At 29.1% G+C, this 15018-nt stretch overlaps 1 protein-coding gene across 1 annotated transcript; it reads left to right on the top strand.

Annotated features, from left to right (window-relative positions):
- On the top strand, positions 6829-11772 carry LOC109358787 (NADH--cytochrome b5 reductase 1-like). The gene is made up of 9 exons (XM_019603231.1): positions 6829-7111; positions 8379-8520; positions 8744-8834; positions 8949-9026; positions 9742-9822; positions 9898-9987; positions 10592-10657; positions 11176-11262; positions 11362-11772. The coding sequence occupies exons 1-9, from the start codon at positions 7003-7005 to the stop codon at positions 11452-11454; spliced, it is 837 nt and encodes a 278-aa protein (XP_019458776.1). The 5' UTR covers positions 6829-7002; the 3' UTR covers positions 11455-11772.

Consider the following 15018-nt stretch of genomic DNA (forward strand, 5'->3'; position numbering starts at 1 on the left):
AATGAAAAAATAGAGATGTATGAGAGATTAAAACATGAAATTAAATGAGACAAATTCAATATTAATACACATTTCAATGATGTAGGTCTCAAATTGATTATCAAAAATCACGTGGCTAAAACTTTCCATATTCAATCAACTTTGGCATATCTAAACTAGATAACAAATTGATCTGACTCAAACAAAGACATTTAAAAATTCAGATGAGTATTTGTTTCGGATAAATGATCATAGAATTCATTAAGTTGCATATTCACAATATATAAAATTTTCAATATGTTAATTACTATTTTTTCAATAACCATGTCATGTTCTTTGCATAAAAAACTAAACTTTAGACTTGTAGAGCTGTAAGTAGTATGTAAGACAGTCAGTAGATAGAGCCTTATACCACTAGATCAATCTTTTGTTAGTATTTCTTTAAAAATGGTTTACAAAATTAAAGATATTTTTTATGACATTTAGATATTGTTGTTTATGGATTTTTAATCCATATTTTATCAAACTCTAGTGTGTAAGTGTTTCACGTTTAGTTATGAGAAAACAATATATTTAGCGACGATGTATGAGATTTATATATTATCATTGTATTATCCACTATTCATATTTCATTATCATTGACTTTTTAAAAAAGTTATCCAAATGAATGGTAGATATAGTTCGTGTGTGTAAATCTTTATACTAGTAGTGTATAGATTTATACTCTCTACTTGTTATGTGAGAGCTATAAGAGCATCTCTAACAGCAACTAAAATTTTCATTCTTATTTGGGTCACAAATATTATTTTATAATTTATTACAACTCCTCATAAAATAAGAACAACATATATTTTTTCCTCGCATTAGCAAACATTATTCTTGTTCTTAGTTGGGTCTCGTAACATCTACTTTTTTCCCAAAACATCTACTTTTCTCTTTACTTTCGTTTGGCTAAGAACAACCAACAATTGTTCTTATTTAAGGAAAAAACAGAAAATAAGAATTATACACTGAAGAGAGTAAAAATGTTATTATTTCATTAAGAACAACCTACGCTGGTTGCTCTAATGTTGTAGTCATATTTGTTGTGATGTCATGAATAGTTTTTTTGTATTATCAATAATATTTTTCACTTTTTTGGATAATGAACTAATATCTTTCGGATTACTTTATTATTGTCATTTTAACAAGTGTCATTCTCATGAATTGAATCATTCACCTTAAAATTTGGTGATATCTGTGATGTTATGAGTAGTTGAGGAAGTAAGATACCATTTGCGCCCCATGATTGGTGTCGGAAACCGCTATCACAAAACCACGTGCGTGTACCCAAGATGGCATGTCACAAGTTGAAAAGAACACTGACCAGATAAGAAGACATTTATGCATATGTAATAAGAGTTTAAAATTCGTGGAGTGTAAAATTTTAGGTTCTTAACATATTATTCACCATTGAATTGTATTACTTTTGTTTGAGAGTCAATAACAGTTAATAAATTAATGATGGATAATTTACTGACAGTATAAAAAATACTTGCAATGTCAGTATATACATATTAAATTCATATAATAAATACTACATAGTAATTCTATTATGTGATTTTATGGATTCATTATTATCTTCTATTATTATTGAATTTTAAGTATAAATAATATAAATAATAATGAATAATTTCTTTATGTTTATAATACATAAATGTTGTACTCTAAATTGATTAACTATTATATTTAGGGAGGGTATCCACTTACTTTAAGATAATAAGTTTTTTAAATTTAACCCACATCTTAACTACTAATTCTAGAGAAATCCAATGGTTTGAATTAATGAGTATATCTAAACCATTAGATTTTCCTAGAATTGATAGCTACAATGGAGAGTGAATCTAAAAAGTTTACTCTTACAGATCATCACTCTTATATATATTTTATCAAAATTGTTATCTAAGAAATTAAATTATTTTATCCTGTATTTTATTTTTTATTGCATATAAAATTTGAAAAATATATCATAAGTAGAATCTGAACAAAAACTCCAACAAAAGTCTTTTAAGAAAAGACCAAGGGTAACAAAACAATTATACAGTAAAAATATGAAGCTGCTAATTATAATTATGGAGTTAATTCGTTACTTATATTTTTAAAGTCTTCAAATATTTAAGGTGGATTATTGATATATCTTAATTCCCTCCTTCCTTCAAACTAAAATCAAATAAACTTTTGTTTGTATAAAAAATGTACATATTAAGAAAATGAATAAAAATTAAGGTAAGATATTAATTCTTTATTTTTTACATTTAAAAGATTATAAGTATTTAAAGAAAGAAAAAATGTTAAAGCTAACTTACCAAATGCCTTGTTTAAACAGTAATAATTAAAAAATATCATTGTTAATACGAAATGAATACCTCTTTTTTCTTTTCTACATGTCATCCAAAACTTTCAAATCTATATACAGTTAAAAAAAGAATACCAAATTTGAGTAAGAATAAATATGAAATAAAAAAAATCGTGAAAGGAAAATCATATTCTAAATAAGTTTAATATTATACTAATAATTATTGCTTCCCTTTTTTATATAATACAATGTTATAGTACACTCAATAGTTATCCAAAATATTTACATAAAATTGGTTTTAAAAGCAAAGATATAGTACTAGGACAAAATTAAATACTAATACATACTTTAAATATGCTTTTGATTCAGTTTTTATTTATAAAAAATGACAATTTAATTATACAATTAAATATTAAAAATATATAATATGAATTACATAAAAACATTGTTACGCATAGAGATATGTTAACCATTTATTTTAAAAGAAGCATGTTATTGCAAATGAAGATAACATGATATAGTGATTATATTATGCTAGCAATTTGTATATTTATTTTTGATATCATAATGAATTGCTCTCTAAATATCACAATGTTATTAACTAAGTTTTCCAGGAAATTTGTCCAAAAAAGTTATATTTGTCACGAAATTAGTCATTCAGACAAATTTGATGTCATATATATCCTTCAAAGATTAAACTTAACATCCATTTTGATCTCCAATAAAATTTGTCTATCATATCAGTTTCTCAAATATTAAATTTCTTACCAAGTTTTTCTATACTAAGATATTAGTAATAGATATCTTAACTTAGTGACAAGTTTAATCTTTAGCGAATAAATTTGAATATAAATTTCTTTAGAAGATTATGTCAATTATATTTTAACTTTTGGATGATTATTACATTGATAATCACTGTATACACTCAATTTTGACTTGGGTTAAAACTATTTTAAAATAAAATAATAAAAAACATATGAGTAAAAATTAAAAGAGTGAGGCAATTAAGCTTGTTTATAGTCCATTCAACAACCATATTTTATTGTCCCTTCATAACCCTAATTTTAGCACCAATGTGTCACACATAGAATTTAAAAAAAAAGGCAACCTTAAATCTAAGAAGAGAAAAAGACTAGAGTGAAGACATTCATCATCTGGAAAAAAACCGAAAGGTGTACCAACAACATGTTTTTCTTAAATTGTTTTTTATTCTTTTTACTCACTTTGTCATTATGGTATTGATTTTTAAATCCATTTTTATGAATTTCATGGAGTAACCAAGTATTTGGTTTCTTAAGTTACCTAAACCGAACAAAGAAAGGGGGACATAACACGTCCCTAGAATAGGGGTGTTGGTTTCCAAACAAACTGTCGGCGATGCAGGTTCGTGCCTCCTAGGCTCGAATCCTTTTTATTTATTTTATTTCACCAGTTTTTGTTTTTATATATTGTTTTTTTTGTTTTCTCTGTACTGTTTCCAAACTTCATTTTAATAACATAAAGAATGAAATAAAAATAATAATTTTATAAAAATAATGTAAAGTAATGGAGTATAAGACTAGTTCTTTGTCGCCTTACTTTACGTTGTATATAACAATGAGAGGTAGTACACTATGAGATCAGTTCTTTGTCGCATTATTTTATCTTCTTATTTTTAAAATAATTTTATATGAATAATGTAAAGTAATGCATTATAAGACTAGTTTCTTGTCCATTACTTTATGTGGTATGAAACAAGGAGAGTTAGTGCACTATATGACTAGTTCCTTATCCCATTATATCACCTTCTTAAGTTTAAAAAATAATAATTTAATAAAAACAATGTAAATTAGTGAACTATGGGATTAGTTTTTTGTCACGTTACTTTACATTATATGAAGCAAGGAGAGGTAGTGCACTATAGGATATAGATGTCAAAAACCCGACCTGTGAGTAACCGTGAAAATACCCACAACGGGTACCCGCAATAACAGCTTATGGGTGAGAACAAGTTTTATGATACTCGCCCTGCGGGTACCCACAAATTTATATATTCAGTTTTTAATTCAATTTTATATATATTTATTATCATTTTATGATTATATATATATATATATACTTTATTATTACTAGTTTGTGATAGACACTTCGTATCTATCTGCCCACATTCTTATTTTATGGTATTAAGTAATTAATTTTTATATATTTTATTATGAAGTATTAGAATGTTTTTTGTATTGTATGTACTTTATATTACGATTTTTTGTATTTATTATAATATTCAACTTACAATTAATATATTTGAGGTGGTTACTTAGGAATATATGATTTTTTGTAGAAAATAAAAAATATCAAGGGCAAAATAGGAATATATAAATTATATCATAGTGGTGGTTACATCATGTTTTGACTTTATATATAACTAATGTGATGACAGACACTTTGTCCCACCGACCTACATTTTTACCCTATGATGTCAAATATTTAATTTTTATATATTTTATTTTGGTAAATCGAAATATATTTTTTATTTTGAATGTACTTAATATTATATTTCTTTGTTTTTATTTTAACTGTCAATTGAAGCTGAGAGGATGATTAACACCTCATACGAATGGAAAAGGTGTTAAGTACCTCATACCGTATGTTATCTCACCTTACGAATGGAAAATGTGTTAAGTTTAGGACTAGTTCCTTATTGCGTTACCCCACCTTGTTAATTTAATTTTTTTAATAAAAACAATTGAAAATAATGCACTATAGGACTAGTTATTTTTCGTGTTACTTTATGTTGAATGAAGCAAGGAGAGATAATGCATTAAAAGACTATTTCCTTGTCGTATTATCCCGCCTTGATAACTTTTAAAAAATAATAATTTAATAAAAACAATGTAAAGTGGTGTATTATAGTACAAATTCTTTGTCGTGTTATTTTATGTTGTATGAAGTAATGAGATGTAGTGCACTAGGACTAGTTTCTTGTCGTGTTTTCTTGCCTTGTTATTTTTAAAATAATTTAACAAAAGCAGTGTAAATAATGCACTACAGGACTAGTTCCTTGTCGCACTATTTTATGTTGCCTAAAGCAATGATGAATAATGCATTATAAGAGTAGTACTTTGTCGCGTTATCTCACACTGTTAACTTTATAAAAAATAAAATAAAAATATATCAACCGATCAACTAATTTCTAGAAGAACTACGTAATCTTGATTTCTCTATTGCAGCTAGAGATACGTCGGAACATGTATTTCCGTGTTAAACACAAAAAAATAAAAACTTTTTTTTGTCTTTCTTTTTGTATAATGTGTGAGAGTAAAATTAATATTTTGAACGAATATCCACATAATTGATCGATGTGTCGTTTTTATAACATACGGTATGAGGTACTTAACACATTTTCCATTCGTAATCGATGCCTGAACTTAATTTTTTTTGTGAGCAGATCATTTCTTATTTTTAAATTGGTTTTTCATACTTTCCCTCTAAAAACATCGATGACAACTCCATTATATTTATTTACATTGTTCTCATATGGCCCACAAAAGTAGGGTAGCAACAACTATCAAATAAAAAATTTAAAGACAAAACCAAACTTCATAATTAATAAATTAAATACAATAGCACATTAAATAATAAAACTCTTTTAAACATCAACATATATCCATAAAGAAAGGTTAGGCGGTAGTTTGTGAATATTAATGAGATTAAGCGTGAGGGAACATTAACCAGGTTTATAATATCTATTTTATATATAAAGCCAAAACATGAACTAACTTCTTTTATATGTAATTTTCATTTCCTATATTGCTCTTAATGTTATTTAATTTTTACAAAAAAACTATATAATCCTAAGCATCTGCCACCAATATATTAATTAACCACATATCTCACCTTAAATTAAACATTATCATAAACAAAAAAAATATAATATATAAAAATTAAATATGTAGTATCACACAATATTCACCGGCAGACACGAAATACTTGTACACACTAGTATCTATAATATTGGTTTATGTAAAAAAAATTTATTATATACACAAGTTTTGACAATTTTAACTAATATGGTTGCATGGTGATTAATGTATCATATTAGTGGAGCGAATAGTTCATGAGTTTATCAATTCAACGTAGCGATACACTTTTCATAACAATGCATTCAACTATCATAAAGCCAATAACATGTAAATACTATTGATTATTATATTGTGCTTTACCAACTTGGTGACAAATTTAATTTTCAAAGGACTAAGTTGCTACCAATATTTATCTACTATTATAATGTTCTACTGAATTTTTAGATATTATATTTAAAAGCTCAATTCCAACTAATAACAAGAGTGTCAATCACATATTTGGATTGATACAAGCCCATATATTGAAGAAGAGAAAAAACAAATAAAAAGGAAAAGATTTAACATATATATATATTGACAATACAACTATTTTTTTATATTATTATTAAATTATCTATTATTGAAGTATTAATCATTGTTGATTCTCAAATAAAATGAAAAAAGAAAAGAAAAATAGACGAAGTGATATGTCGAAAATAAATTTCAACCCCATCAAGCTTAATGAAAGTTGGTTGTTGCACCAGATTCCTTATTTGTTAAATCGCCTTCTCTTCTCACCTACCCATCAATTCAACTTTCTCTTATATCTTCAAAACCCCACATTCCCATCTTCATCAATTCTAACCCATAATGGATTTCTCAAACATACCTGATATTCAGATATTTGTGGGTGTTGCTGTGGCTCTTGTAGCTGTTGGGGTTGGTGCTTTCTACCTCTTTTCGTCTAAAAAGCCCAAAGGTTTATTCTTTTTCAAATTTATGTCTTGCCCAGTTAAAAAAGTTCATTGCTTCTGTTTTTTTTTGTTGGATTAAGGACGATATTACCAATGAATTTGTTGTTTTTTTTGTGAATATGGAATTTTGGGTTTTGTCTGTCTTAGCTCTACAAGTAGAAGATGACCCAAAAGAGTTCTTTTTTATTTTTAGTTTTTAAACCCAAAAAGATGTTATAATTCTCAGATTTTTATTAACTTTTTTGAATTGATAGTTATTGTATTGTGTATAAATTCCTTAGTTTGATTTTCATTTGAGTGGGTCATGATGTGGAATATCCCCAGGATTGAGTCTTACTGTTTTTCTTCATTCACTATTTGGTTAGATTATTCCAAACGTGTGAACATAATATTGGTCATAGATACTATTGGGTTGGCACAATGATAAGGTTGTTGCTTAGTTAGTGACCATGAAGTTACCCGTTCAAATCCTGGAAACAGCCTCCCCGCTTGCAGGGGTATGAAGTACATCTACCCTCCCCAGACTTCACCAAGTGAGAACCTCGTGGGACTTTGCACATCCATATCATTTGGTGGGACTTTGCATTAAAAAATATTGGTCACTACGATTTAGGCTGAGATTTTATGTCAAAAAGTATGTTTAGTTACCTTAGGTGTTAAATTTATTCTTTGAAATTTTGAATGTAATATAGTGTTCTCCCCAAAAAATATTCTTGGATGTTAACATTTTGGAACCATCCGGAAACTTTTCAGTTCATTTTTGTTACTAGAACACTTTGCTCTGCCTGATTGTTTAGCTTTATTCCTTACTACTTGCTCTTGATTAGTTTTCATGTTTTATATGAGTCTTTTGGGCTGTTTAGAAGAACTATAAGTTCGGGAATCAATAATTGATCATTATAAATGGGTGACTGATGGTATCGTGGGTTATAGAGTTGACAATCATATGCCATGATTGATTTCATGAGCTACATCCAGTGGTAATATTAATAAACACATGTTTTCCTCTTCACAAAGTGCATTATCTCTTGAATCTTGATAGTGGGTTTGGTAATTTGTTTACATGCCTCAAAGTGAAAGACCTTAATTTAATGTTTGATTGTGAAACTGAAGATAGATTAAACATTGATGGCAGCCTCAGATAATGTAAAACTCAATGCACTCCATCTTTGGTGATTAGGTTTTTTGCACGTATATTTCTTGTTATTTATTAATTTTACATGTTATTGTATATAGTAGAGTGCTAATATTATGTCATCCACGTGCTTGTAGCTTCCTTGGACACCGAGAATTTCAAGGGCTTTAAACTTGTCAAGCGTGATCAACTGAGCCATAATGTTGCAAAGTTTAAATTTGAACTCCCGACACCTACTTCTGTATTGGGTCTTCCAATTGGGCAACACATAAGTTGCAGGTTTTGTTGCTTGGTGCTGTTTATTTTGATTAGTTTCCTTGTTATTGTAATTAGTTCTGTTTATAATTGTGTCTAATTTAGTGTCTGATATGTTCTTTTAATGTTAGCTGAGTATGGTTACTCCAAACGGTCAATTATAGTATATAACAGAGATTAATCCGATTTTGTTAGTGCCTTTATCAATGTTTTATTGTCATATTGTGATGCGCTATACTATGAACAGGGGAAAGGATGGGCAAGGTGAAGATGTTATCAAACCATATACCCCTACTACTTTGGATTCTGATGTTGGATATTTTGAACTAGTTATTAAGGTATATTCAGAATCGCTTAACCTTATCGTTATACCTTTTCTAACTTACGTACATTGTTGTTCTTCATTTTGTCCTTTAATTGTTTGCCTTTTTCCTGAAATATGTCTTGATTAGATGTACCCACAAGGAAGAATGTCACACCATTTCCGCGAGATGCGTGTTGGTGACTATCTTGCAGTTAGAGGACCCAAGGTTATTATTGTTATTCTTTTAAAATTTATTCGTAGTCATTTGTATACAGACTTTTCAGGGTTTCCTGTTTTCTTGATGTTTCATTGAAACTGTGATGCTTTATTTTGTTCTCAGATAGTTCTTGTGTCTATTATGATTCTCTTGGAAATCTCTAGTATTTTTTTCAGCATATTTGATTTGGTTTTGTATTTGATGAGATGGTACATGGAAATCTTACTGCAACAAGCCAAAATAATGTTAAATAAATATCTGATTCCTATGAAATCTGTCAGTTAGTTAAATAATATTTTCCATTTAAGCAACGTTTATCACTAATTTTAGAAATCATTGCTCTTTGTTAGAGATACCTTGGTTGTTAATGTATAAACGTAAACACATATAGTACCGTATTTAAATTAGCAGCAATCTTAGGACCAATTGTAGTATGTCACTGTCCTGTAATTATGGTTGTAATTTATACTCACTAGTGATGCGTGACCCCGCACACTAGTTTTCAAGTCTCTTGTTTTAGATCTATCTGAATTTGTAAGCTCTAGTTTTCCTTCTTTGACTTGGCGATGAATTCTTTTCATTCATTCGTCCCTTATCAAAGTTGCCTTTCCCTTTCCCTCTTTATTTGCATTGTATAATGCAATTATATGCATTTTCAAATTTATAAATTCTTATATCAAATATAGTTTTTTGGATAGTTGGGCTTTAACACAGTTGCTTTCAGGGACGTTTCAAGTACCAACCCGGTGAGGTTAGAGCATTTGGGATGCTTGCTGGAGGGTCGGGAATCACTCCAATGTTCCAAGTATATAATTAAGACACACTCTTCTTTTGTTCATCATTCTTTTGTTATTAATTTGTTTACTTGTTGTCATTCAAGGTCGCTAGAGCTATATTAGAAAACCCAAATGACAAGACCAAAGTGCATCTTATATATGCCAACGTTACATATGAGGACATTCTTTTGAAGGTAACTTGCGTCTATCTGTTTACTTGATATATGATATTTTCACTAAATTTAAGAATTTCTGAACTATACACTTGATTCAAATTAATCCATTGCCTCATGTCTGCTATTAGTCCTATGATTTTGTGGGGTCATTGTTTGGAAAGTTGACCGAGTGAAAATGCATTATGGTGTAAATTTTGTTCATCACTTGGCAAGCCCCACTTATATAATCAATGGACGTGATATGTTTGTATTGCCTTGTAGTTGTAGTGAATTGCACTTTGCATGAGATGGTGACATTAGAATTATTTCTGCAATTTGACATTATGCAATAGCTGTCCCGAAATATCTTGGTCAATTTTCTAAGTTTGAAGTCAATACATACGATGTCAATAACTGAGAGTACATGCATGTATCCTTCACAAAACACAACTTTGTAGTGTAAAAGAATTGAATAACGGTTTAACTGTAGGGGTAATGTATACGATACTCAAATTCATCATATTTCTTATACTTATGCCGTGCTTTCATAGAATAACAAGCGTGCATCAGAAATTTTTTCACTGGCCAATGCTTGCATTTTTAAAATTGTCGTTAATGGAAATCCACTTATATGTATGTGCAGGAAGAACTTGATGGTCTTACTGCTAACTATCCGGATCAGTTCAAAATATTCTATGTCTTGAATCAGGTTAGTTGCTATATCATGCAGAACTGTAAGTTTCATCTCATCTACTACAGTTGTTGCTTTTACTTCGTGAAGGTTGAGTGGCCATGCAAAATATTTGTCTTGTTAATGTCAAATAATTAAGTCCCAACAAACCTTGATTGAAAAATACTAACAACAATTCAATATTAAAATTAAAATCTGATTATTTTTATATTCTGGTTATAAAATTAAAATCTATAGAGCAGAATCTGATTATTTTTATATTCTGGTTATAAAATTAAAATCTTTACCCAATAAAAAAAATAAGTATTTTTGTTGAAAAATCATCTCAAACAAACACACCCTAGATTTCCTTCGGAATATGATTTCCATCCCTTTGGGGCTTTGGCTCTGTGACTTAGGTCTTGATTGTTTCTGTTTGTATAATTTTGTGTTGATGCCTTGTCCTCTTTCTTTGTTTGTACTTTTCTAATATTTCTCTTTAAAAAAAGTGATCATTCATTTTGATCTTACTCTCTTGAATTGTGTAATATCCTTAGCCTCCTGAAGTTTGGGACGGCGGTGTTGGATTTGTTTCAAAGGAGATGATCGAAACCCATTTCCCCGCCCCAGCACATGATGTCAAGGTAATTGTTTTAAGCTTTTAATGTTATCATGTTTTGTTTTGCTTATCTTCATGTTAAATAAAAAGATTATTGATGAACATTAACCTTGTCGATTTTCAGATATTGAGATGTGGCCCACCACCGATGAACAAGGCCATGGCTGCTCACCTCGAGGCTATTGGATATGCTCCCGAGATGCAGTTTCAGTTCTGATTCCCTTCCTTGTGCTGCTTAACATTGCATCATTAAATGTCTTCGCTGCTAAAAAACATACAGCATTTTTCCTGGCTATGATTCGGCAATGCTTTGGATCAGCACTATATTTAGTTGAAAATCTGAAATAATTGGTGGTCATGAAAATGAAATTAGTTCATTGACCATGTGCTAGAACATAGAAATAATGCAAAATTGGAAGTTGGAAGTTATTATTAGACTGCATTGACTAAAATTGTCGTTACTTACCCGAGTTAGTTTGGTTAAGTCGGGACATGAAATGTGAGTGTCTGAATTCAAAAATCGAGAAGTGTGCTCAGATCTCCTTTCCCGCACCGGTTGTAAGCCTCATATGGGTCTATTCTACTAATAAAACAAAAAAGTTTGGTCACTGAGCATTATTTTTGGAACAGATTTTAAGGCAGATACACAGGTCTTGAGATACAATCAATCTAACAATATTAAGATTAGGTCTTTGATGTGAAAAGATTGTCATTCAATGAGGGGGTACCGTATGGTCCTTCAAATTCCTATTGTTGGTGATGAAACCCACGTATTGGGTACTATTTTATTGGGAAATATTTTTGTACTAACGTTGATCTAGTGGTGTAAGACTATCCTAGATCCTTATAAAGATTAAAAGCTCAGGAATTTGATTATTGAGAGCAAAATTTGTTGGAAATGATAGTCACACATCCCAAAAAAGATTAGTTTCTTACCCATAGGGTGATGAAATGTTTTTGGTAATACAAAAAAAAACTTGGTCAAATGTGATATGTTTGATTTCAATGGGGCTTTTTATTATTAATGCTTGTTTTACTAAGGGAACTTAGAACATAGATTTAGATGTTGAATGAATATTTAGAAATTACATGTTTTCCTCTATAATAGAATGCAAAATCCAGTGGATCTAATTTCTAAAGAGTTAGAATGATTAGTAGCTAATAATATCCAATCTTATCACAAGTTCATAGGATATTGAAATAGAACTTGTGTTGGGGAATCAAAGTATATGACAAGATATCATATGTGTATGAATGTGGTTAGATTGTTAGTTTCATTTATCATCGTGAGTTCTTAAGTGTTTTCACTATACTTTTGAGGGATCATAGTTTAGGGAAGACGGATGATAATTTTCTGACATTATGACGGGATTAGTGTTTAGGAGATATGATTGACATTGTTAGAAATTTATAATTCGTAATTAAGGTGGGCATCATATATTTAATACAATGATATCGGCTATTTATTTTAGGGGTTACATTATAAGTGATCTAATTATTAGCACTCATAGATTTATATAAAAAAAAAACTGACAATGGATATGGACTTAATGAGTGGATGTACAAATGGTTGACATATAGGGGATAATGGGAACCCTATAAGTTAACACATAAGGAACGGTTATGATCCTCAATACACCAAATCATGAATAGTTTTCACCTCTCCCCATCAGAGAGAAATGAATTAAAGATTTGATTGAGGAAGGTCATCATACCAAAACTCTCTCAAAAGGTATATCAAAGGAGTAGAGTAGAGAACATGGATTCAGGGATTCAAGTATGAATTTATATGCTTTATATTATGTGTGAGAATATGAGATTCAAGATCATAGGATTGGTATTTCACCAATCATCAGCAAATATCTAAAAAGTGGTATAGAACTTTAGGTTCTGAATTTTATGGTTCTCCATTAAAGATGTTTCCCCCCAATTTTTGATGAACCCCAATTTTTTAAATTTGAGGATTTTTATGCTTCAGCTATTGGTTATGAAAATTAGGTATTTAGGAATAATGAGAATAACTTTTATCTGTTTCCGCTTATTTGAATTATGAGTAATTTGTATTATGAATCCTTGTAACATGTGTTGAAATGTGTATTCAGATGTATGCATGAACATTGTATTAATCTTTATGACTCTGTTATGCAATATGTATATTATATGTGCATTAATGCCTCACTGTTAGACATTGACTTTTGTCACTTTAAATTTTGTAATTTGTTAAAGTATATGTATAAGGTATATATGTGTTAAGATGTGTTTCTATTTTGTCTAAATACAATCTGAAATTTATGACCTTATATATATTGAGAATTAAAATATACATAGATACATATGTAATTATTTTCAGCTTGAGGTTGTTGTGATGTTTGGAATTACTGATTAAAGTTAATATATATAATGATTACAATTAATGCTTAAAATTATATATGCATTAATATGTTAGTGTGCGAAAGTATATATATATATAATGTTACATATATGTTTTAAGATATGCAAGATCATATTCGATTTGGAATTTCGATAATGATTTGTATCTATTTTTATGTTTTTCAATCTAGATTTATTTTGCATTCGATTAAGATTGCATCTATTTTTATGGGTTGATATATATATATATATGTAATATATCTTTTTTGATTTGGAATTATATTGTGAGATTAGATTTGTTAATCATAAAAGATATCAAATCTGAAGGTTTTAATTCCAAGATTATATTTATTTATAATGGACTCATATTATTTTCTTTTTTGTCTGGTAATTATTTTTGAATTAATTGATGCAATATGTTTCTAAAGTAACATTTATTGTGGAAATTGATTAAGCTTACACACATGAGTATGAGATTATTTATGAGAATTGTGTTCGGCCCAAAGGATGATACAATTTGGCAAAGTAATAACATACATGTGATGATAAATGAATAACAATTATAAAGTTTTTTTTCTCATGTGAATAATAGTCGGTCCAAAGAAAGACTATTGTTTGACAGAACTGATTGTTAATATTTGATCATTACTTTGAGAGTACCACTTACAAATTCATTTCTCTGTCCAAAGACTAGAAATTGATGTTGTGCTAGGTATCTTGTGTTGGGTCTATTATGTGAACATGTCTTGTTTTATATATTACTTGACTTGTTTGTTTAAATGGTTGCAACATTTATGGTTTGTTGCATTGATTGGTGGCTAATTGCATTATTAAGTGGTTGCTATTGTTGAACCATTGTTTCTATTTTGACAGTTTGTCCTGCCATGTTTAAAATAATAATATATTTTTTTATGGAAAATTCAAAAGGACCATTATTCAAATTCGAAATGCAGTCACTGTGATGAAAATTATGCAATGCTATCAATAGGCTATAATGAACATACCTATTTATATGTCGATATAAATAATATATGTTTTTGATTAAGGTTATCTTTGTTGGAATTTCTGACAATTTATGGGTCACAAATATAATTCTATAATTGTGTTATGACCATTATGTAATTAGCCAAAATATAAAATGATCTTAAGTAATTAATTTGGTGGCTAATGACATATGTGTCATGAAATAATAATAAGTGTAGATACATTCAGACAATTTCTGATTTGATGAAGGGACTGAATCAGAATTATTGCAACTAAAGTAGTAACCACTACGAGGTTACTTTTATGGGTTATGGTCCCCATTTGTAGAGCAACAGGGTTCTGATGCAGTGCTCTCGCTCAAGCGAGAGAAAACAGAGGCAAATCGCCTTAAATAGGGCTCAAGCGAGATTTGGCTCGCTCGGGCGAG

Source organism: Lupinus angustifolius, chromosome LG10, assembly GCF_001865875.1.
Source record: "Lupinus angustifolius cultivar Tanjil chromosome LG10, LupAngTanjil_v1.0, whole genome shotgun sequence".
Taxonomy (NCBI): Eukaryota; Viridiplantae; Streptophyta; class Magnoliopsida; order Fabales; family Fabaceae; genus Lupinus; species Lupinus angustifolius.